This window comes from Stegodyphus dumicola, chromosome 1 (genome assembly GCF_044657685.1).
Source record: "Stegodyphus dumicola isolate Sdum_Otavi_A_Nest chromosome 1, ASM4465768v1".
In the NCBI taxonomy this organism is placed as follows: domain Eukaryota; kingdom Metazoa; phylum Arthropoda; class Arachnida; order Araneae; family Eresidae; genus Stegodyphus; species Stegodyphus dumicola.
This window is the reverse complement of record NC_140768.1, coordinates 256,825,506-256,851,284: the sequence shown is the minus strand read 5'-3', so window position 1 is coordinate 256,851,284 and position 25,779 is coordinate 256,825,506. Positions and strand designations below refer to the sequence as shown.

Here is a 25,779-nt window from a genome sequence, read left to right as displayed (position 1 = left end):
TGAACGCGGAATGGTAGTTGGAGCTAGACGCATGGGTAATTCCATTTCGGATATCGTTAGGGAGTTCAACATTCCGAGATCCACAGTGTCAAAAGTGTGCCGAGAGTATCTAATTTCAGGCATAACATCCCACCATGGACAGCGCAGTGGCCGACCACCTGCACTTAACGACCGAGACCAGCGACGTCTGCGTAGAGTTGTCGATGTTCACAGACAAGCAACACTGCGTCAAATAACCGCAGAAATCAATGTGGGACGTACGAGGGACGTGTCCGATACGACAGTGCGGCGAAATTTGTCTTCCTTGGGCTATGCCAGCAGAAGACCGACTCGAGTGCCTTTACTGACAGCACGACATAGCCTGCAGCGACTCTCGTGGGCTGGTGAGCATATCGGTTGGTCCCTAAACGAATGGAAAACCGTGGCTTGGTCAGATGAGTCACGATTTCAGTTGGTAAGAGCTGATGGTAGAGTTCGAGTGTGGCGCAGACCCCACGAAGCCATGGACCCAAGTTGTCAACAAGGCACTGTTCAATATTTTTAGAATTTTAAAGTTGTTTAAGTGCCATTTAGCCTAATAATTTTTTTGATGGCGGCCATTGCTTGTTTACATTTGAAACAGCAGACTAGTGGATTTGTTGCCAATCTAGAAAAACGTAGCTTCGCAACAACAAAGATAACGCCTTCATTTATTATTTCGAATTAAATCATGCTTAATCCTTTCTGGAATTTTTTCAAGGAAATAGGTGTTTAACATTTACTTAATTTTTAATAATTCGTAATTTAATTTTTAATAATTAGTAATTTTGAATACAGATATTTTGAGTTTTTACGTATTTTTGCCTTGTCGCGAAGTGAGAACTGAATTAATTCAATGAGAAATACTCAATCGTCTGTGAAAAACTGTTTCTTTTTTGTTTTGTTTTCTTAATTTCTTTTATACATCGTTCTAGCTTTATTATAGTATTTGAATAGAACATGTTGCAAGATTCGATAATTCTTGAAGTGATATAAATTTTGTGCATTCTGAGTTATAATATGAACGAAATATAATACTGTTAAGTGAACCTAGCTCCAGAGTGTCGCTATGTTAAACAAATAGAGTGAATTTTAAAGAATGCATTTATTCTATTGTGGTTTATGCGCTGTCGGCGAAGTAGATTTAATTCAATCCAATAAGTTTAAACGAAATGCAAGAAAAAAAAATGCTTATAATTTAATATTCCGTACAAGGATGTCATGTGGTGTACACATCAGATTAAAAAAAAAAAAAAAATTTATGATAGTTGGGTTTACTTGAGAACAGCAAAAGTAAACAAATGCAGTAGCTTTATTGAAATGATTTTGATTGTGAATGCTCGAGGCTGAATTTCATCTTGCTTTAAATCATGGAGAAATACGGGAATATAAATTCAACATTGAGTAATTATTGTCATTTACATAATTCTCAGAAACAGAAATTATGAGTGTTACTGGAATTTATAATTCATTTTATGTAACAGATTCTGTCAAAGATAGGATTTAATGAATACGGGGGCATTTTTTCCATATTACGACAATGATGAAAATTGTTTCTTCGTAAGATTTATGAACACAAAATATACATATTAAGGAGTGGAATACTACTTTTATAATATACAATAAAGAGCTTTTATAAATGCGGAATAAAATGTTATAATAAGTATATAACCATTAGTGCAGCTACTCATATATCATTCACTGGTTCACAGTAAAATATCAAGAAGAAAACAAGGAAGAAAACAACTGAGAGAAAAACATCCCGGTAGAATACAGCATGAAAAAAATAAAATTGCGTAGTTTTAAAACATAATACTAAAAAGTGTTGTGGTGGAAAAAAGAACCAGCTAGAAAAATTTGCAATAAAAAAAAATTTAAAAAAAGAGAATTTTTTTCAGTTACTTTTTTTTTTTTTTTTTTGTAAAACAAAAAATCAGTGTACATAAGAGATACAGTCTCAAGAGTAATCATACTACGATCAGCTACAAATTAAGGAGCTGAAGTTTCTGCTCTGCGCCTAATTGTTATATAGATATATATTAGTAACTTGTCAACTTTGCATGAGATCAAATACAGTATCGCAAATAGTTCTTTTAAGTATATGAAAACTCTAGAAAACAAATCCAAAAATATTTGGTGATTTAAAAATTTCTCTTAAAGTGTCACACTTATTCCATATTTCAGTTTTTAACAATTAAAATGTTTCACAAGAAAGAGCCGTTGGAGAGTTTTAAACATAAAACAGAAATATTTCCTGATAGAAATCGTAATTTATTTTAAAATTCATACTGAAAATTTTTTTTAATTTCCTTGTAAAAATATGATTTATTCGAATTATAGAGACATCAAAATCAATTTCGTTTTATTTTGATTAAATTTAAGAATCCTAGCGTTAAACTTAAGAAATTCAGTTATTTCTTGTAAATAGTTAAATGTTGGAGAAAGCTGCTTGTAATCCAACGTTTAAGTCGTTGGTAACATTTAGTTAAGTAAGCTTTGGTGAAACTTGTTTAAAAAATTATCGTTTCAAGCTGTTTCGACTTGTTAATATTCAATAACGTGGGCGAATTTAGTTTTCTACTATAACGATAACACAGCATTTTGTTTTACTATGTAGCTGTGGTTACTTTTTTTTGCCCAAATGAGCGTTAGCCCAGAAAGGCTATTAGTCTCAAAACGGGATTTTGCATTGAATTCACTGTAAAAGTCTGAATCACTTTTCAAATTGTTGCCAACAAATATTACCTTCCAATATTATATTTAAAGAAAGTAAATCATGAAGAATTTGCAGGAATGTATGCACGTTTTTCGCATTGTGAAAAAACAGCGGTACATAGAGACATCAAATTCTGAATAACCTAGTCCTACCCCTGAACATGGACACCTGGAAACCCTAATTTTGAATTTCGAATTTGTTTTAGTGTGTATTTCATATTTTGTAAAACTTTAACGAATTTTTAGTTAACAAACCCAATGATTTTAAAGTGAGCAATGCTAATACTGTACCGGACAAAGTAATTTATATCTTCAACGCGTGAGACTGTCTCTCGGAAATTCGAAAGCCAGGCTCTTTTTAAATATACTTAACCCAAAGAAACAGTAGCCTAAATGCTTCCGAAACGTGTATGTATGCGTATATTTAAATACATGTATGTGTATGTAAATAAATACCCTTGGACGTAATATAAAAAGCTTTCAGATTTTCATTTTTCTTTTAATAGTTTCGATCAAACAAATATGTTTACTCCTTTTTTATAGGAGACTTTCTTTTATCTTTCTGAGAGTTTATCATCTTAAGTAAAAGTTTTTGTGAAATTAAAATTTTTCATAAAGTATAATGTTAAGGCAAAAATATCACGCAAGCAATTTTCCTTTCAATTTCTAAAACTTTTGCTTTTTGTTGTTAATCTGCAGTTTCATAGATTGAGAACATTCCTGATATTTTAAAGCTGTAGCTATAAATTTAATCTTTGCAGAGAGTTTTTTGTGTGAAAGTGTGAAATCTTTAAATGTGTTTTAATTTCAAAGAAAGTATTCCATGTACTTAGAAACAAGCTTTAAATCTCTAAGAACAATAACTAATATTTTTAATTAAAATATGAATATTACGTTTGTTTCAACATTTCTATCAGGAAATATATATATATATATATATATATATGTGTGTGTGTAAAATATAAAAAAATACGATGGCTTTGCTCTTTGCGAACCAGCAACCTTTAATTAATTTTCTGCAATTTAGGATCTTACCCCTAGACCAGTACCTTCTAGAATTTGCTAGCCTATTACGTAACCGCTACTATAAATACTGAATACGAGTCATTTTTAGTCAGACTGCTTCCTAATCTTCCTGCTACAAGACTTTGCGCTGCCCTGTTCATCTTTTCTTCCTTTGTTAGAATTAGTTATGACGCATAAAGTTTAATTTCAATCCTACTTAGTTAAAATCACTATGGATATGTAATTTAGAGAGTTTCATATAAAAGGAAAATGATATGCCAATTGGATTAAATAAAAATGGGCAATTAAAAGCTAAATCAGTTTGTGTCGTCTTTGGATATCCTCCTTACCACTCTGCAAAAAGCCATGCCCGAACACTGATGCCAAGCTTTACGACTGCCAAAATATCACACACACACACATATATGTATAAACTTTAATACATATATGCACAAAAGTGCAATTTAGCGACGGCATTTTAGAAGGATTTTAGGTTCATTTACAAACTATCAATATAATTTTATGTATGTTTATTCCAAAAATTCCCAATGTGTTATTCCAGAAATCCCCATTCAAAATTGTTAATATTACATGCATATATTTACGATAGAACTATATATCATTTGCTATTTCTAGTAGAAAACGGTTAAGACTAAAAATATTAATAGCATAACTAAAATTGCTAATTAAAATGAAATACCCTGTATATAAACATTAAAAGTATTAGAATATACTATAATAAAGTATAGAAGTATTATTATGAATGCGAAAGCTTTTCTTAAACCTTTAAAAATGTTTGCAACTTCTAAAAAAATAACACCGATTTCTTAGGACTTTAGTATCATTCAAAAATACTCTTTCCTTTCTGTGGTAACATTCTTTTTAGTCTTATTCTTTCAGCTACGTACTGCAACAGAATATCGAGCCGAGTATCTTATATTGTTGCGTGCGTAAGGGTTCGTTATGAAATGAATACCCACGTCCGATAAAAAATGAACAAAAATTTATTATTATCACAACAAAAATGCTTAAATTTTCTCAAATTATCATGCAGTATTACAATATCTCACAGTAGTTATCTGTTAACTACTCAAATGTCCAATAGAACGTAATTCAAAACAGCTAAAAAAAGCTAATCCGCGAATTCGCTACAATCAACAAGAACAGTTTTCTAAACAACAACAAACTAAGCAACTACTACGAACTGAGATGTTTTCCTCCTTTTATTTGATTTTAAAATCACGCGCTAGAATTTTCTAGTACTTTCTCGAAATCAAAAAGGGATATTTATTTATTTAATGCACGCGCTCTTGTATTTTCAATTTTCCGGCTTAGCTTTCTTTTAATATTCGTCACGCGCTGCACTGCGCGAGAAATAAAACCATTTAATTTATAATTGAACTAACATTAGCTTTTTAAATACCAAATTCGTAACACCGCCCCCTTCCTAAGGACTGCATGTCCCGGGCAGTACAATCCCTGGACAGGAAGCCAAACTTACAACTGAGACATAAACATTACATTACAATATGAAACAACATGAACAATAAATGCAATAACTAACTTAAACAAATCAAATGCTATCAAATACTAAATACAAAGCAAATGCTAAATGCAAATCAAATACTAAATACAAATCAAATCAAATACATATTTAAAAACAAAAAGGACCATGGTCTTATACGCTTTACAATCATTTACATTACGTACTATGGCCATAGTAATGAGATAACCTGTCGTAATGAACGACTTTAGGTTTAGAGTTCTAAGACTTACGGATTCGAACCACGTCGTCATTCAGTCTGTTCAGCACTGTATATGGACAATCCGAAGGTGACTGTAATTTAGGACTGAGTCCTTTTCGTTGAATCGGGTTCCACAACCACACCTTGTCTCCTTCGTGGAATTGATGTTGGGTAGCTCTTGTGTCGTAGCGGGTCTTCATCTTCTCTGTCGCCAAGTTGACTCGCTCTCCTGCAAAGTTGTGCATCATTTCAAACCGGGCCTGGAGATCTTGAATATATTCCTCAGACGATGAAGGAGCATCCGGAGGGCGACCAAACAACAGATCACAAGGCAGACGAAGGTCACGACCGAAGAGCATCTGGGCTGCAGAATAGCTGGTAGTCTTGCGTTTCTTTTCGACCTTGGTATGATTTCGGAAGCTTCCCTAGCTGGATCTTTCGGACAAGGCGTCGACATTTCCAGGTGAGGATCTCTTTTGAGGATGGATAGTCATGTCTTCAGATCCGGAAAGCAGTTTGTTGTTTTTCAAGTCTAAGGAAAAATTGTATTTCCTTAAAAAGTCCAATCCGAGTATGCATGGATCTGTAATATCCGCCACATATGCCGTGTGATGGTAGGCGGCTCTTCCAAACGTGATGTTCACGTTTAATTTCCCAGCTATGTCGATCTTGTCACCACACGCAGTCTGAAGGGTAACACAGGATAGCGTACAAATAAGTTTATCTTTAAACTGTTCAGCTACATCTTTCCTAATGATGGTAACATTAGCTCCTGTGTCAATGATCATATTGCAAGGAACTCCATCGATATTTCCATTGATGGACAGTCCGTTACTGTTGCCACTCACTGTAGAAATCTTGAGTGCTTTTGTGGCCTTCAACACCGCAGTTCCAGCACTTCAGGGTTGGTTTCTTCTCACCAATATTCCGTCTCAAGGCATTCACTGGTCTTGTCAAATCATCCGCTTTATTATCCGTGCCCTGGGGTGTTCTGCATTGCCGTCTTATATGCCCTTCAATACCACATTTCCAACACCTTAGAGCCACTTTGTTCTCACTCCTACTCCGTATCAAAGCATTGACTTCTTTAGCTAAATCATCTAAACGAGCCATCAGTTGATCCACTGGCTCGTGGACTCGCGTAGTTCTGACTGGGTAGCGATCTATACTAGTTGCTTGCTGGGATGCCTCGAACTTCATGGCGTACAACAGAGCGCTTTTTATGTCCCTCACATCTGCCATTCGAAGAGCTTTCTGTATTTCGGGATCCCGGATGCCATCGATGAAATATTGCAGGGACAGGATTTACCTTGTTTCTGTCGGGCACTCCGAAAAGGCGTGATGTGACAGCCTTTCAACATCCGTGGCGAGCTCCTGGAGTGTTTCGGTGGGCTTCTGCTGACGGGATTTGAATTGAAGCCTACTGTAGTCTTTCAGGCATTTCTCCCCAAAGCGCAGCTCTAGTGCGCCGGATAGAGCTTCGAAGTCTAGAAGTCTAATCTCTGGTTTTCAGGAAGCGTCTGCAGGATATCTGCTGCGTCTGCTCTCAAAGAAGCGGCGAGATGACAGGCCTTAGCTTGGGAATCCCATCCATTCGCATCCGCCATTATAGAAGATTGTGTTTTATACACTTGCCAGGAGGTCTTCCCATCATAAGTGGATAACTTCAGAGAGGGACGAGCAGGCATGGGTAAAAATTTAAAACCATCACTATTGTTCCCTGCCGTCGCTACGAATTTCTTTAAAATATCCACTTCTTTGGCTACTGCAGAAACCCTATCATCAATTTGTTGTTCGATTTGGTATAGGACGGCACAAACTCTTCCTTCAATTCGTTCCTCCACAGCAGAAACTCTCCCTTCTATATGTTCTTTTACAGACGAAACTCTTTCTTCTATTTCTTCTTTTACGGAAGAAACTTTTTCTTCAATTTGCCCAACTTTATTTTCAACCACATCTATTCTGCCTTCCATAGCATTGAATTTCGTTTCTATTATGCAGGCAATTTCTCTTTTAATTTCGTATTGACTTTCTTCAATCTTTACTTGTACGGCTTTTATTTCGTCTTTAAAAGTTAATTGACCAGCTTTAATGGCCTTCATCTCTTCCTTAACGGATTCTTGTCCCGCTTTCATTTCTTCCTGTACGGATTTTTGACCAGCATCCATTTTCTCTTTAATTTCTTCTTTAAAAGATGTTTGGCCAGCTTCCATCGTTTCTTGGAACGCAGCAAAAGCAGTAATGAGCTGTCTCAATTGTTCTTCCATCCCTCTTGTTATTGGCATTCAAATCCCACCGCTGCCACCAAAAATTGTTGCGTGCGTACGGGTTCGTTATGAAATGAATGCACAAGTCCGATAAAAAATGAACAAAAATTTATTATTATCACAACAAAAATGCTTAAATTTTCTCAAATTATCATGCAGCATTACAATATCTCACAGTAGTTATCTTTTAACTACTCAAATGTCCAATAGAACGTAATTCAAAACAGTTAAAGAAAGCTAATCCGCGAATTCGAACAACAGCAGTTTTCTAAACAACAACAAACTAAGCAACTACTACGAACTGAAATCGAAATCGAAATCGAGTCAATGGCTAGGCGGCAATTAGTAGCCAACCGCTACTTTAACCGTCTCTGTTGGTAAATTGCCCTAAGGCGTTGGTACTTAAGTTTTTAATTAAGGCGATTTACGCCGCGCCAACTAGGCGAAACTTGTCTAATTTTGGGAAATGTAGGTGGAGTAAGGGAGATGATTGGCAGGAGCCTGTCACGTGGGTGGTCACCAGCTTACGCGTACAATGAGAAATATTGGAAATATTAATAATTATCAAGTTTTGAAACAGGTTATCTAGATTGGAATAATCAAACTAATATCGCGATCTAAATGAAGACAAATGACACAACTAAGTGCAACAGATTAGCTAAACAAAATATTCAAATTCATCCTTTCTGTAAAACACAGATTGGACAGTGGTAGTCACGTGGGAGTCACCCTCCCGTGAACTGTCCACAGCCCAATGCATCTTGAAATAGTAGATATCACAATTCAGTGAAGTCTTGGTCTGAGAAATTAAACACTAAAGTTCTTGTACAACACTGAGGCACATGAGTTACTGTAACTATACACTATGTACATATAGGGACGGCGGTATTTGAGCGAAGTGGCAAATAGTGAAAAACATTTTACACTAGCAATAAATAATCAGAGCTTTGAAGATCCAGGTACACGGATCATATCCATAAGTCCACAATATTACAAAGTCTCTGATATAACAATAAGAAGATTACGAAAATGACAAATATAAGATCAGTGCTTTGAAGATCCAGGTACACGGATCATGTCCATAAGTCTATAAAGTTTCAAAGACACTGGTAAAATGACACAATGAAGATAAAATAAAGATAATAGTACTATGTACAATATATACACATTTCACCATTTGCTGTTATGGAAGATGCCTCTTGGGCGCTTTGCTGTACTACGAACTGAGATGTTTTCCTCCTTTTATAAGATTTTAAAATCACGCGCTAGAATTTTCTAGTACTTTCTGGAAATCAAAGAGAGATATTTATTTATTTAATGCACGTGCTCTTGTATTTTCAATTTTACGGCTTAGCTTTCTTTTAATATTCGTCACGCGCTGCACTGCGCGAGAAATAAAACCATTAATCTTTAATTGAACTAATATTAGCTTTTTAAATACCAAATTCGTAACAATATAATAAGCAAGTTCTTTGTGACTTACTTGCATATTTGCATCGAAATGGTACCAAGCTGTTAGAAAAAAGACGCAGAAAACTAATTCAGAAGTTTGCAGTTGTAGTGTAAATCTTCAGTTTGTTTTTTCCCTTCCTTTCCAGAATCTCTTACAATGCAGCAGTTGTAATCTTATGGAGACACATAAACTGGAACTGGCATTAGCAATATCAAATAATAATAATTGACTGTAATCAAACATTGTTGGCTGCAATATTGATCGAAATGAGTCAATGTGTTTCGAGAAAGAAAATATAACTGCTCTCCTTTGTAGGGGCAAATTATACTCTGGAGAAAATTTAATACATTGGCTTACTTCAAATTCACTGAGTATGCTGTGCAGAGTAAAATAAAGGAAAGAAAAAATTAAAAGTGAAATGTAAGAAAAGAAGAAATGGGTGAATAATAAAATGGACAGATCTTCTTGAATTATAGCCCCATCACCAAATTTTGCTGAATGTGTCTGGCTTCAAGGAAGTTTAATTTACCAGCTGAAGAACATTTCTAAATAATATTAACGGTGAAAAACTATAATACTGGTTAAAGTGTATATCAATAATAGCTTGAAATGCTAAATAATATTTCAAAATATTCCCCTTTTCAAGGTCCTTGATTCAAATAATTGTAAGCACATCCCTTCTCGATTGTAATACAAAAATATTTATATATTTATTAGCTTGATTTTATATAATAATATTTTAACTATCCTAGATAGAAATTCATTTATCAGAGATCATTCATATGTAAACATATTATCATTTTCATCCTACATAAAAGAATTGTATTTTTTCCACGAAGAAAAGGATCTTTTTGTAAAAATGTTATTTCGTCTGGAAATGTACTTCTTTTAAAAATTTTATTTTGTCTAGAAATCAACTATTCAATTTAACTGTGACCTCCTGGTTTGTTGATGAGTGTTAAGGTAACGAAGTCGTTAACCATTCTTACGTTTTGCGATTTTACTGTTGAATCTTACGTGGCGTAGGTGGGAAGAAAGTGATACTTCACAAGTGAAGTTAAACCAAAAGAGAAAGAAATATGTTTGCTGCCTTATGAAAAAATGAAAATTGATATAATGAACTAAGAAAAGTTCAAAAAACAAAAACTACAAACAAAATAAAGGGATGTTCGTTAGGCTATATATGAGCACCTATAGTCATCATTTTCCATTTAATGGGAGAATAGAATAATAATTAAAAAAAAGACTACTCATCAGAAATGAGTCCAAGAACAGATTGATAAACTGAGAGAAGACATACAAACATTAATAGAAAAAAACCTCTGCTGCGACATTAAAGCCTGAATCCTTTTAGATTGTTTTTGGTTTATGTTAAATTTTAAGTTTTAACTAGAATCTGTTAGTGCACCGAAAACTGACCAATGTTGTACTTTCAATCTAGCATTTACTATAGATGGTATGACATTATTCCATTATTCTTAAAAATGAATGTTATGGAAATTTCTTATTGTTGCAAGCGAGCATGCATTATAAAGGGTTTCGCTTTTGAGGTTGCATATATAGCATTTTGAATGAGTACGTAACATGAATGGGTACACCATGAACAATTAGATAGAAAAATGAATATATATATATATATATATATATATAATTAGTACAGAAGTATAAAGAATTATTTTAGAAATGCTTTCAAACATTTTTTGACGCTAAGTATGCCAGACACAGGCATTTTTTATTAATCATATTTACAACTCGTATCTTATTCTTCGTTGATTTAGTTCTGGGAGAAAAAAAAAAACATCATAAAATTTCTGTAGCTTGTCTTCGCCAAACATTTCAGAACTTGATCGATGCATCCTATCTCTCAGGCCATCGAAATGTTGACTTTATTAGTGTTTGTTATCCACAGGGAACGCAGTTTAAATACCGCTAATAAAGCTTCTTACCTCCTCTGCCCACTGTCGCTTCAGAAGGATTTATCCCATCCATTAAAGAGCGAGCGTGCAATAGAAAGCTTGCAGATCACTTTTAAGTAAAAACAATAATACTAATAAAAAAAGCCCTTTTAAAAAACTCTTCGTTAAAAATCGGATCTATAAAGATGTCCTTAATTGGGTCGGTGGACACATCATTCAAGCTTATCGAGTCTAAACGGCGAAATACTGCGCCTTGAGGTCCATTAAAAGTATCTTTAGGTTAGATCATCATTGATGTATTGGAAGATCGATCGCAGATATCTCGCCGATCTTTCAAGTTTTTTACTTTTTGTTTTCATGACCATGGACTCATCGAAATAGGAATGAGTGTCACTTAAAAAGGTATTAATTCAGTAAAAGCCGTTGCAATACTTGAGATAAAAACATTTAAGAGCTTTTTTTTGGAAGGGAAAGTGGGATTCTTGATTCCTTTTATGGAGCTATGAAAATATTTCATGATATCTGATATGCTGCTTTACGTAAATTCTAGTCCTCATGGATAGACGTGTTTTTAGAATTATTATTATGTTACTGAAATTGAAAAGTCAAAGGATTTTTGGAGAAGAATTGAAATAAACTCATTTTATATGATTGATCATTTTCAGGGATTTATTTATTTCGATTTATTATTTCACATGAATTTATTTATTTCCTTAATCTCTTCGCTGTAAGCAAACAGTTTGTTACAAAATTTCAATATTTAGGATAATTATAATTTCTTTTCTTTTTTTCGCCCCAAATTAAGTTTTATTGCATGTGACAGTTTACTACCTCGATGTATGTATCAACAATTTTATACCATCCTACATCTATAAAATAAATGCAAATGGGTGTATTATGTGTATTTTAACAGGAGCAGAATAGTAGTCAGTAAAGTTGGACGCAGTTAGCAGGAAATGTATTTTATAAATTTTGCGCATATTTAAGTTTTATTACTTGTTGCTGAGAGATTTTCTTTACAATACATTTGCATTTATCGACATTTCTTTCAAGATATATTAGGTTCAAAAGATACAGAGTGGTTATAGTTAAAGTATCCATATTTAGAGCTACGTAGAGCACATAGTTATAATGACCCACTATAAGGACCATAATGAAAATAAATCCGCAATAAAAATTAATAGTTCATATTTCGACCTACAAATGGCGCTTTTCACGCAATGTAGGAAGGACGCTACGCAAAAGTCAGTAGTCAATGCCTGAAAGCCTTACAAAGGGTCTACGTCGAGGCAGAATTTGAAAAATATGGTTACTAACTTTGAAGAAACTAGGGAGTTGCATGAGCTGCGAAGAAGGGGAGGATACAAGTTTAAAGTATAACTGTGGAAGAAATCGCATGTGTCGTGGTCGAAAGAGCATCCAGTTCCCAATATTCTTCAAGTGCTCGAGCGATGTCACGTGATTTATCTTTCCCTTGATCGACAGTACGAAAGGTTCTGCCATCCATTGTAAAGTGGTATCCATACAATATTCAAATTCTAAAAGAGCTGTATCCTGCTGACACGGACACCCTAGATCAGCGGTCATCAACCCTTAAAACTTCACGGACTACTATATATATAATTTTATATTAGGCGAACCATTAATATGAATTAAAAAACACCCTTAAATCAGACTTACGCAAATTTAAAAACAAATACACAGAAACAATATTCAACTCTCCAATACATGTAATAATTTTCATTTGTTAATGTAATTTTCGAAATGTTTGGTGTTCAGTAGCATGCCTTTATGGAAATTCAGGTTATGCCCCTGATTATAAGTAACAATTAAAACACTATTAATATTTCACTGATATACATATTTCGTTCACATTGAAAAATTATATGAAAAGTATAAAAATCTTACCTTTTTGTACAGAAAGCTTCACATTTCCATATCACTGAAAAGGAACTTCACGAAAAGCAAGAACAAACCGGCAAACGCAAAGCAATATCAGTAAAATGAAAGTGTTATGTCGCCAATTTTTAGTTAGTGTAAACATGATAATCATCGCTTACTCAGCAATGGCGCCATCGATCAGCAGTTAGATAAAACAAAAAACGGAAATTTCCAGTGGTGCAATTATAAACAAGAATGCAGATGGCTCTCATAAAAATCCATCAAGTTGCCTATTGACACGGAGAAAAACTATGCTATTAACGACTACAATAGCATATGTTTGTAATTCAAAAGGAAAGAGAATTCCAGTTCGCGTTATTATTGATAGCAGCAGCATATCCATGGCTGTCAACTCTCATATTTAAATGTCGCTAGGTATACCTGCAAAAGTAGCTAAAAAATCGCTAAATTCAGAAGGAATTTAGCTAAACGTAGTAGTTAAAATTAAAAAGAAGTATAATCCATATTCCATAATAGGTTTTGTTACTCGTCAATTTTTAAACTGAATCTTCATAAAATATAAATAATGTCCCAATTTACCTGCGGACCATCAAAAGTTTTCACGGACCACCGGTTGGCGACCGTTGCCCTAAATGTGCAGTTAATATTCAAAACTGTCGCATATGAAATACTGGAATTCCTAATGTTGTGCACGAATAATCCCTGATCCTGATTATATTATTGTTTAGTGTAGTTTTACTGCTGATTTCATTCTTGGTAACTTTTTCTTTGGATAGAACCCTATTTCTTTGGCCCTTAAATTTTTTCCACCCGACTGGCCGTTGCTGCCAGCTTCTTCAACTAGATGGTCTTACATAAAGAGAACGAGAATATTTAGAGACTGCTTGCTGGTTTCGTGCAAGATGGTGCACCATCTCATATTTCCAGACCTGTGAAGGCACTGCTTTGTGCTGATTTTCGAGATGATTGGGCAATTTTGAGGAATTTTCCGACTGCCTAGCCTCCTTATTCTCCGAACTTGAATCTCTGTGACTTCTGGTAATGGGAATTCCAAAAAGATCATGTATGTCTAGGAAGCGTACGGACTATGCTTGAATTGAAAACAAGCATAACGCATTGTTAAAGACTGTGCTATGCTTAATATCATTATTTAAACTTAACTACTATTTCACCTATGATTGTCAACTTTTTGTTATTACTTTTCATGTTGTTGAATGGCAACGTTTATTATTTGCTATTAAGAAAAATATTCTTTCCTTTTTTACGTAATGTTTAGAATGCAGTGTTTCAGCTTTTTTATGTTGTTCATGCTAGCATTGCTAATTTGAAGCTGGATTTTAACCGAATAAGCAGTTATTAATTTTTAAAATTATCCTATTCATTCATTCACTTGGAGATCTTGTAAGTTATCTGAGGGATTTAAAAGGAGTCCGTAACTTTCGCCGTAGTTTTGTCTTTTTCTAGTTTGGCCTCGAGTAATTTCATCTTAGGCAACAATCAAGTTATCAATGTTTTAACTGTATCGTGTTTAGAACGATATGCTTATGCATTGATACAAATTTATATTTAATGGTTTTTGTTGTTCCTGTGTTGTGACTTTTCTCACTTGTCTGACAGTAACATCAGAACAAGTCCACAAAATTTTTCATTGCAAAGAATGCAGAGATTGTGCTTGTCGTTGGCAAGAGCTTTGAGCGTCACAGGTGACAGTATAACTTCGCTTAATGCAAATATAATTCGCACGTTTTTATGATTTATTTTTAAAATATGTATTTTCAAATATTTTTTATAAATCTTTCGAAAAGATGTATTATAACCTATAAAATTGTATTATAGCCTATTTGTATTATAACCTATAAAACTTTTAACATCATCTTAAAGTAGATGTATTTATAGGCCCACCTACAAAAAAGTAGAGTTTTTTATTCAAAATTTCCTAAGATATACATGAATTTACATATTGGCCAGATTTGAAATTTGGCATTTTTTTGAGCGATAATTACTCCAAATGCGGTTTACGCACTTTGTTAAAAGTATTTGAAAGTATGAATGGTGACTTTTTTCCACTCATCTGCAATGAAAAAAATCTGATGTGTACACCACATGACTCCCTTGTACGACATATTAAATTATACGCATTTTTTCTTGCATTTCATTTAAACGTATTGGATTGAATTAAATCTACTTCGCCGACAGCGCATAAACCACAATAGAATAAATGCATTCTTTAAAATTCACTCTATTTGTTTAACATAGCGACACTCTGGAGCTAGGTTCACTTAACAGTATTATATTTCGTTCATATTATAACTCAGAATGCACAAAATTTATATCACTTCAAGAATTATCGAATCTTGCAACATGTTCTATTCAAATACTATAATAAAGCTAGAACGATGTATAAAAGAAATTAAGAAAACAAAACAAAAAAGAAACAGTTTTTCACAGACGATTGAGTATTTCTCATTGAATTAATTCAGTTCTCACTTCGCGACAAGGCAAAAATACATAAAAACTCAAAATATCTGTATTAAAAATTACCAAGTAAATCTTAAACACTTAGTTCCTCGAAAAAATTCCAGAAAGGATTAAGCATGATTTAATTCGCAATAATAAATGAAGGCGTTATCTTTGTTGTTGCGAAGCTAAGTTCTCTAGATTGGCAACAAATCCACTAGTCTGCTGTTTCAAATGTAAACAAGCAATGGCCGCCATCAAAAAAATTATTAAGCTTAGCGGCACTTAAACAACTTTAAAATTGTTGATAATTCTAAAAATATTGCATATAGATTTACTAAAGGCATAAAAACCTGAACCGGAAGATGAGAACAACATAATTTAATCATTTTTAAAGCAAAAATGTACAATTTACAAACATATAAGACTAAAGAAACTGAGATCACTGAGCCGGGTAACAGAGTGGATATTATATATAAATATATTTATATACGTTTGGTGTGGCCGATTGCAACCAAAATACGAGTTGCACATCTGCATGTTATAGCAGTCCTATATACAAAATTTCAACGTTCTGAGGCTACTCGTTTTTGATTTATGCGAGATACGTACGTACGTACATACGTTCGTACAGACGCCACGAAAAATTCTCTTCAGAATTCATTTTAAGGCAGTCTTATAATTTTTTTGGAGGAAAATAGTCTTTTATTCTGTCCTTACGTACAGATATTACGCAAAAACATCGTTAAATTGCATTCGATAGCGGTCAAAATGGATATTTTCGTTGAAATATGCTGCCTGAGAGTTTTCGCGATTACAATATTTCCTTTTTACTTCGTACAAGGAAGTAAAAAGGAAAGGAAAATAGGTTGCTATAAATTAAGAAGGCAAAAATAGGGATAGAGACTGTATTCTCATGTTCTTTCAAAAGGATCGCAAATTACAATGCATTGTCATGTTCTACTTCTTTCTATATTGACGACAAAATAATTCTTTCATGGATATAATAGTTAAGTAAAATTCCCATCATCAAATGCCATTGGTTATCAACAGCTGATATTTCCGAGTAATTATTCAAAGAATTATGAGTTCCTGAAATTTGATGAAAGAATACTTTGAAGCTCTATTGTGCTAATTTTACTCGTTTATGTGCAAAAATTGGAATAAGGCTTGCAGCAATAGTTACGAAAATAAACAGAAAGTCATTATGTTCGATTGTAAAATCCAGCCTCATGCTTTATGAAATTTAACATTAAAACGACAGGGAATCCTACTTGAAACTCCTGCCTCACCTACCTCATATCGGGGGCCCAAGATAAACCGATATCAAAGCAAGTTTGTCATAATATCGCTTTACAATTCATACATTCTTCGCTTGCTTTGGTGTCGGTTTATCTTGTACTTGGCATTCTGTGTAATCTACAAATAGTTATTATATAGGTTTGCCATTTCTGTCAAATTAATACAACCTTTTTCAGAGAGAAAAAATAGAAATATTTGATAATGTGCAATATGCTACCTAAAAATATTTAGTGACAGCCCTGTCTCCAGGTAGAAAATGATTACAGACAATGATGATCATGTTATAAGAATCTAGCTTTCAGTACTCTGCTTATGCTGTTATTTCAAAATACAATTTGCCGTGATGTTCCACCTATGAAAATGACATATAAAAGAAGGAAAAATTTATTGGAGACTGAGAATCAGTTGCTGCAGGTTTTCATATACAATACTGGAATACTATTTATCAAAATTTCAAAAAAATATTTTTATCTACAGTTTTTGCTGTTGAAATCTAGTGAACTTTTTTAATGTAAAACTTAAATACCAGATTCTCACACATTTTCATTTAACTAGATAGTTTATCTATAGATATCTGATGATAATGTAATATCCAGTATAAATGACCTTTAATATCTTGATATTTTTGAAATAAAATTATGCGTTTTTAAATTAATTTTCAGTTAAGATTACGTATCAATTGCCATTCATTTACACTAAAGTGAGGTATAGTATATACAGCTTGATATGTAAAATAAAAACAATATAAAAGTTAAAATAGAGAAAGTTTAACTTTCAACAATCTGTAATTACTCTATTTATATCCCTATAGATTAAACTTCTTCAATATAACGTGTTATATGTTCAACACTATCTTTCTGATGAATTTCTTGAATCAAAGAGCAAATATTATCTCTTTGAAGAAAAACATACAAATGTTTCTTCAGCATTCATGCAATTAACGAAATTATGTAAAAGAACGATATAAACACTTAAAAGAAACTCTCAGACAGTCAATTAATATGCAAGAATCCACTTTTTATTCTATTATTGTTCTTATTATCTTTTTCTGCAATTTTCTGCAACCATAATTATTATTTATTAAAATTTGCCAATTTAATTTCACCGGCATTGTTTGCTATTAGCCTAAAGATTGGAAATTGTGAAGGTATGAAAATTGATGGTAATTTTCATTAGCATTGAATTTTAAATTAACCATCAACTATCTAAGAACGATTAGTTTCATTAGTGGTTGTGTGTAAGTGATGTAAGCTTAGGTGTAAGTGATCAAAATTAAGAGTTCCCTGCTGTATTGAATAAATTATCAAACATCAGACAAATAAAATATACAAATTACAATTTAAAAGTATTTAAAAAATTACCATGTTGCCAGTCAATCGCGTAGTTGAAATACGTGCCCATACTGTGAAGATCCATCGCTGCTATCATTAGCAAATAGCAACCCATGCAGAAATCTGCAAAAGCTAAATTGCACATGAGGAACTTGGAAACGCTATTGCAGGCACCAGTACTCATAAGCACTACCATGACAGCTACGTTGCCCATGACGGATGTGACGACGACTATCCACACCACTACTCTGAGCAACATATTACCCATGACATCTTCGCAAGGGTTAAAGGCATCAGGAGATGGAAAACATTCGACATCTCTGTAGTTTTTAGATAGCTGACCGCAGAAGGCTTCAAGTTCCACTTCTGAGATAACATCAACAGTAGTGCCATGAAATACGCCTTCAAATGGGTTATCCAGCGTATTTTTCTGCGAGCTAGGCTTCCGCCTCTTTGATGATATGTGGCTGCCGAAGAAGTCTTCAGATTCAGAGACATTGAACCAGTAATCATGATACACTGATTTTTCAGATTTAGATAATCCACCCCATTCTGCTGTATGGCGAATCCAGTTCTTTGACGATCGTGTTTTCTGTGTATTATTTCTTTTACTTATTAAGTCATTTATTTTTGTTTCGTCATTTTCCCTTGTCTTTCTGGACATACTGCCTAATTTAATAGGTAAAAGAGAAATTAAATGCCGTCTGTGCTTACGGTGTCTACCTCTTGACTGAGAATAATTCACTTGAGTTTCGCGTTGAGGCTCAGTTTTAGAAAAATAAGAGAAATTTTGCTTGTTTTTTAAATTAACAGTGTGGCCTTTCTTAACGTATTCACGTTTAACAATACGAACTTTTCTATTAGCATCATCGTCCGTTGTTGGTTTTGTGGAAGGAGTTGTTGTCGTAGGATTTTGCTTACAGTACATATTTTCCATGTTTTCTTTGAAGGCTAAATACTTCGAGAACTCTTCAGGATCGTGCGTTGCTGGGAATTTGAAAGCGCAACAATGGTAAGGATAGGTCAAGTATGCTTCTTTGATGTACTTGAAGTGGTAGACAGACGGGAATACTTTGAGTGGGTAGACTTCAACTAGTTTCAGCACTTCCAACTCCTCCAGGCCCTTGATAGGCAAGTAACTAATGCTAGTTTCAGAAAGATCTCTAAGAAAAAAAAGAGTACAATTATCACTATGATGGTGTAAAATTTTGAAGTTATTTCTAGGAAGAATGAAAAATAACCTCTTTGGATAAAAATTAAACATTAAATTCTTATTGATATTTAATTTTAGGAATTAATTTTAGGAGATTAATTTTCAAATTTATTACATTAAAATAGTCTAAAATATCAATGGAGTATTATAAAATTATATAAGCGCATTTTTTTAAAGTGATTGTATTGATATTAATTGAAATTTCATTCATAGGGAGGTGATTTTCAAGTGTTTTGCTTATTAACAAACCAATCAGAATTTATTCACTAATAAAAAAATGAAATAAAATAAAGTAATAAAAGTGGATTGGCAGAAAATTTAAGACACAATAATTAACATTAAAAGATGTAAACTTGCTTCATTTGCTTTCCCTTGTGTTTTGGTGTACCATTTCTAGCCAAATTTAAAGCAATTTTATTTTGCCTGTATAACGAAAGGGGAAAAAAAAAAAAAAAAAAAAAAAAAAACGCTAAAATTTTACAGTTCTTCGCCCTTTAAAAAGAAACGAAAAATTATTTATGTTGAAATTTGTCCGCATAAGGAAGACAGTATATTTTATAAATAAATAAGTTGAATAAAAAATGACCAAAAATTGGATTTAACTGGTTATTCAAAACTTAGAAATTAAAGAAAGAAGAATTTTTACCATAAATAAAAGTTCCCAATAGTAAACTTTTGCCTTGCATTAATCTCGTAAACATGCTAATTACTTTTGAATAGAAAAGTTTACATTATTTGAAACACATTAAGGAAAAACAAAAGAATTTTTATATTTAATTTATTTCAAAATTATAAACGTGAAATTACGTTATTTTCTTAGCAAATACGTTATTATAAATTACACGCAATAAAACGTTATTTCCGTAAAATAAATGTTCACGTGGGCGATGCAATTCTTTATCTGTAAATATTATTTTCAACAAAATAAAAGAAAACGATTTCGACTGCAAAAGAAGAATTTACCTTTATAATGGTTATTAATTCTTTTTTCTAAATTCATTATTTGTTTTCAGAAAAGTTTCATCAGTTATTCAAACACAAAATAATAATCAAACCAATATAGTATTAAATTTTTTTCTGTTCGACATCAGTTGTTTATTAAATGTTCTATATCATGATTTTTTGTATATTCAATAAGTTTTGGAGGAAGAGATAAAGAATGAGATTTAATTAAACAAAAATAATCCTTTTTACTTAAGGAGATCACTTTGAAGAATAGATATCGATTTTTCTCTCTCTTACCAAAAAGAGAAGAGCAGTTTTATTATTATTCAGTAACAGCTAATGAAAATATATCTCTTATACTTGATTTCAGAAAGCTGCTATCTCTATCTCATACGCACAGTTTTTTACGTTTAATACAAATATATATAGACGTAGATAAATTAGTAGATTCAAAACGAAATTTTCAAAATTATTAGAATTAACCGATTAAATACAAATATTTCAATATATTGATATTGTTTTAATACTAAAAGGAGGAAAATCCTACACATTTCTAAGAATTTTGATATACTTAAGACATCTATTCTATTAAAGATTTATAATTTTTTGCCCAAAGGAGCATTAGCTCAAGGGCTGTTAATCTCGAAACGGGATTTTGCAGTAAATCACTGTAAAAGTCTGAATCACTTTTAAATTGTTGCCATCAAATATTTTGGCCCTGTATTATATTTAAAGAAATTAAATAACGAAGAATTTGCATGAATGTATGGATGTTTTTCGCATTGTGGAAAAAACAACGGTCTCTAGAGCCATTAAATTTTGAATAATATAGTTCTTCACCAAAATATGGACACCGAGAAGCTCAAATTTTAATTTCGAGTTTGTTTTATTGTGTATTTCATATTTTGTAAAACTATAACGAATTTTTGATTAGAAAACTAAATAATTTATAAACGAGCAGTGGCAACACTCTACGGAAAAGAACATTTTTATCTCCAGCTCAAGACTGGTTATCGAAAATTCTAAAGATAGGCTGTTTTTAAATACTTTTAACCCAAACGAACTTTAACCCAAATGCTCTTGAAACGTGCATGCGTATGCAAATGAAAAAAATGCCTCTTTTTGTGTAGCATAAAATATGAAAGCTTTCAGACTTTTTTAACTACCTTTGCAATGGTGCCACGGTTGACTTGGGTTTTAGATGGCTCCAGACCGTAGGTTTTGCTTTGTAGTTCCTTGTACGACGTCAAGGACGTATTGTAATCGCAAAAAATTTCGGATATCATATTTCAACCTGAAATATCCATTTTAACAGGTCTGGAATCTATCTGGATGAGATTTTGCGTGAATTTTTGTACGAATAAAAGACTTTTTCCGAAACAGATTGTAAAATGGATTTAAAATCGATTTAAGAGGGCTTTTTCGGTGACGTGTATAGGTACATATGTATGCATGTGTCTCGCATAACTCAAAACTAATTAGCCGTAGATCTAATTTTTTATTGCAGTCGGCAGCACCAGACGTATTTGCTTATATGTACACAGCCCCTTTCTCAGCTTACAAGTACTTCTCGGGACTTTTGCAATCGTTGGTCCTAGTAATATACTTCCGTTACAGAAGTGTTTCAAATGATGCAAATATTTATGTTTTGTCAATGTCAAATTATAAAAAAAGTAATTTTAGAGAAATAACGTCGTGTATTTGAAGATAACTAACTACACATTTTTCATTTTTTTAATCAAGAAAATACAGAAAATTGCTGGAAACTGAGATGTTACATAAAACAAAAGCAAATGCAACAAAATGGAACTCGGTGATATTAATTCCAGTATATTAAAATATTAGCGAATGGTTTACATACTTTAAGCCGAAATTATTCGATTCTATAACACTCTTTTTATTAAGCCTTTTAAACTAAATATAGTTTTTTAACCACAGCAAGTTAATTTCAGCCTTTTTTCTTAGTCTGAATACTTTTAATATAATATTAAATAAAGTTTTTTTAACTAGCACAGCTGATGCAAATCCATAGAAATTGACTGATTTTTTTAATGTGCTATTTTCTTTATATTAAGTGTATTTTCACCCATTTTCTATATGCTCTCGGTGTCAATTTCATAATTTTATCACATTTTATATTTCGAGTTTGTATACATTCTGCAATCGTAAACATTTTTTGAATAAACTTCCCGAAATTTTTGAAAAATATTGAAATTCCAGCATTTTCCCTGAGATTATATTCATTTTCACTTAATAGAGATTGAAGTGTTGGAATTTTATGAGGTTAAATGTCTTTTCTTCCAACTTACCCCCCAAAACATTTCTATAAAAAAAACATTTAACGAATTTTTATTTGAGTCAAATAATGTGTGGTCACGTATTTGTATGCATAATTTTAGTTTAATGCAATCAACAATGAATAAAGAAAAAACTACATCTTTTTCGATAATTCATACGGTTAGGAAATTTTTATTATGTAAATCATTTTAGGGAAATTATATATAAAACTGTGGTATCTTTTATGTAATGTAGCATGAAAATATGAAGAGACGAAGCTTTACTGAAAAAGTAAGAATACATATGCACTGCTGTATAACATTGATAAATGACTATCTCTCTAAACTGACAAGGTATCGCCAAGCCGGGGAGGGTTTTGACAACTAACTTTTATCGCCAAATTTGACGAGTCAAAAATCATCGAACTGGGAGACCATTTGGCGAGACTTTGGTCCAGTTCATATACAACTGTAATTGGTATTATGAATGAATGAATAAATTTATTCATTCATAAAACCAATTTCGTATATGTAACTGTAATCGTATCCGGCCCTCATATGCCTTTCAGTAATTTCGAGAAGTGGAAAGTACTAGAGATTTCTTTGCGGCCGGTGGATGGAAAACTAAAAAAAAAAAAAAAAAAAAAAAAAAAAAAAAACTAAAAGAATTCCCTGAGAGAGCATCTGCTCTGTTGTTAGTTCAGAACTAAATGTACTAACTAGTACTGAGATATACATGAAAGATAACACTGAGTACATGAACTAGTACTGAGATATACATGAGAACTTCGCCCTTTTAGATGATCTTTGCATTGCGTTGTGTTTAATTTTCTTAGTAGTCTGAAGTGTAACAACTTTGTGCTCTGTGATGATACTGAGAAGTGCTATACGAGTACTTTGAGGAAAGTTCTAGAACTGTAAAGGTTTCTTTTAGTAAAATAAATTTAATTAAGCTATCATCGGTTCTGTATGCATTCCCTTCCCTACAAATCCATATGCAGGCAACAACACATTTATTTATTTGATTATTTACACAAAGATGTCAAAGTTTCTAAATTTGTGGAGCCTTTTCTGCAATTGCTGCCGTCGTTGAAAGCTGCATAATATTGAATTAAACTGTTTATAGGTATTAAAACAATTAAAATCGAATCTGGTTTTCTTTTTCTATTTCTCTACAAAGGCAATATATATACATATATAGATCTCGAAAATCGGAACGAAAAATAAAATGCCGTATAAAATATTTGAAGGTTAAACCTATTTTCTCCGTACAACAAAATAAACTGGCAAAGAGCAAATTAAAGAAAATTACAAAATTGAAAATAAAAAAAATGTTCAATTCAAAGAGGAAAAATGATAAAAAAAGGAAAAATTTGTACATATTAAAACCAAAACAATAAAAAAATAATCTCCTTCAAGTAGAAAATGTCAAGGGAAAAGTGTTTTGAAAAGTTGATTAATGAGTGACGAAAAACATGTTTCGCTCCCACGAATTCCCTGATACTTCAAATAAACCGATTTAAATTAATCCAACTTTCTTTTCAAACATAATTTAATTGAAACGTCTCATAAAATTCATTCTTTTTTTGACATATTTTCGCCATCTTATAGTACAAAAACTATATACAAAAGCAATTAAATTATCAAAAAAAAAAAAAAAAAAAAAAAAGTCTGTAAGGTTTCAGATTTAAATTACGTTTAAAGGGGCGTTTTTTAATATTTTGTGTGTTACATTTATTTATTAAATATCATGTTCTTCGCACTTAAACCATAAAATTCAGTTCAAGAGCCCAAATAATTTTAAAATGAGCATATCTCTAGAATTTCCGATGCAGTCTCGAGCCCTGGAGATAAAATTGTTTTTTCTGTACAACGTTGCCATTGCTCGCTTTGAAATCCCTGAGCTTGTTAATCAAAAATTCGTTAAAGTTTTACAAAATATGAAATCGATAATAAAACAAATGCCAAATTTCAAACTTGTACTTCCAGATGCCCCTATTCGGTGAAAGATTACGATATTCAAAATTTGATGGCTCTAGGTACCGTTGTTTTATCACAATGCGAGAAACATACATACATTTATGCAGATTTTTCAAATATTTAATTTCTTCAAATATAATACAGGGCGGTAATATTTGGTGGCAGCAATTTGAAAAGTGAAACAACGCTAGTAGTGTATTTCACTTTTCAAATTGCTAAAACGAAATTAATAGTTCTTCTAGGCAAATTGTCCCCTTGGACTAAAAATTATCAAAAAAAGACCTACAAAGCTAAAGATGAATCAATTACTATACAAAAATAAAAAAATATGTTTACAGTATTTAATAATCAATTGAATTTTCAAAATTGAATATATATATATATTCCATAAATTCCTGCATCGTGAGATAAATTTCCGTTTTTATTGAATTTTTGTATCTCGTCAGTGGTACTTTATTGCGGTTTAATTAGTAGTAATCTAATGGTTTATTTTTTAAAAATCTTCATAGCATTTAGATTTTACTTAGTAGAATACTTAGTAGATTGATAAGTAATAATTCATAGTAATTGAATACTTAGTAGATTGATAAGTAATAATTCATAGTAATTGAATACTTAGTAGAATAACTATTAAAGAATAAATTGTAATGCATAATAACTATTAAAGTATTTTCTTAGTTTTTTATCTTAATAGTTAGTTGAATAGGTCTCAATCTAAAGGAAAATCCAAAATATCTTAAAATATAATGCCTTCTTTTTTTATTGTAAATACTTAGCTTGAATTTTAATTTTAAATGGAACTCACAGAAATGTTTATTAAATAATTTTTGATTAACCTGCATGAAATCTAATACTGATAAGAAAACGTATTTTCTTCTTTTTATAAGAACACGTATTTAAAATTATAGTTAATGTTAGGATATAAAATACAAATTTTAAGTAATAAGGAGCTTGCATAAATTTAACTGATCTGTTATTTCACTGTTGCTGATTTAAATTACTGACGAAATGAAACATTTTATTATAAAGTAAATGTACGTTAATGATTTATTTTATTCAGAAGGATTACAATTAAAAAACACAAGAATAATTATGTGCTTTTTAAACATAACATTTCTTATATTTGAATTTAGAAAATGATATTGCTAGCATTCAGCTTCAACTATTGCTTTTAGTCTTAAGGTTCACATTTAGAAAAAGAAGTATTTTTCATCTTCTCCTCGATTTCGAAACTAAATTTGTTTTTAATTTTTT

General features: G+C 32.1%; 1 protein-coding gene across 1 annotated transcript in view; it reads right to left on the bottom strand.

Annotated features, from left to right (window-relative positions):
- LOC118188513 (lutropin-choriogonadotropic hormone receptor-like) overlaps positions 1-25,779 on the bottom strand; it is a 458,217-nt gene that overhangs the window by 16,563 nt on the left and 415,875 nt on the right. Inside the window, exon 9 of the mRNA XM_085827357.1 lies at positions 18,142-19,274. Coding sequence (XP_085683483.1) covers positions 18,142-19,274 — 1,133 coding nt within the window. The remainder of the gene's footprint in view (positions 1-18,141; positions 19,275-25,779) is intronic.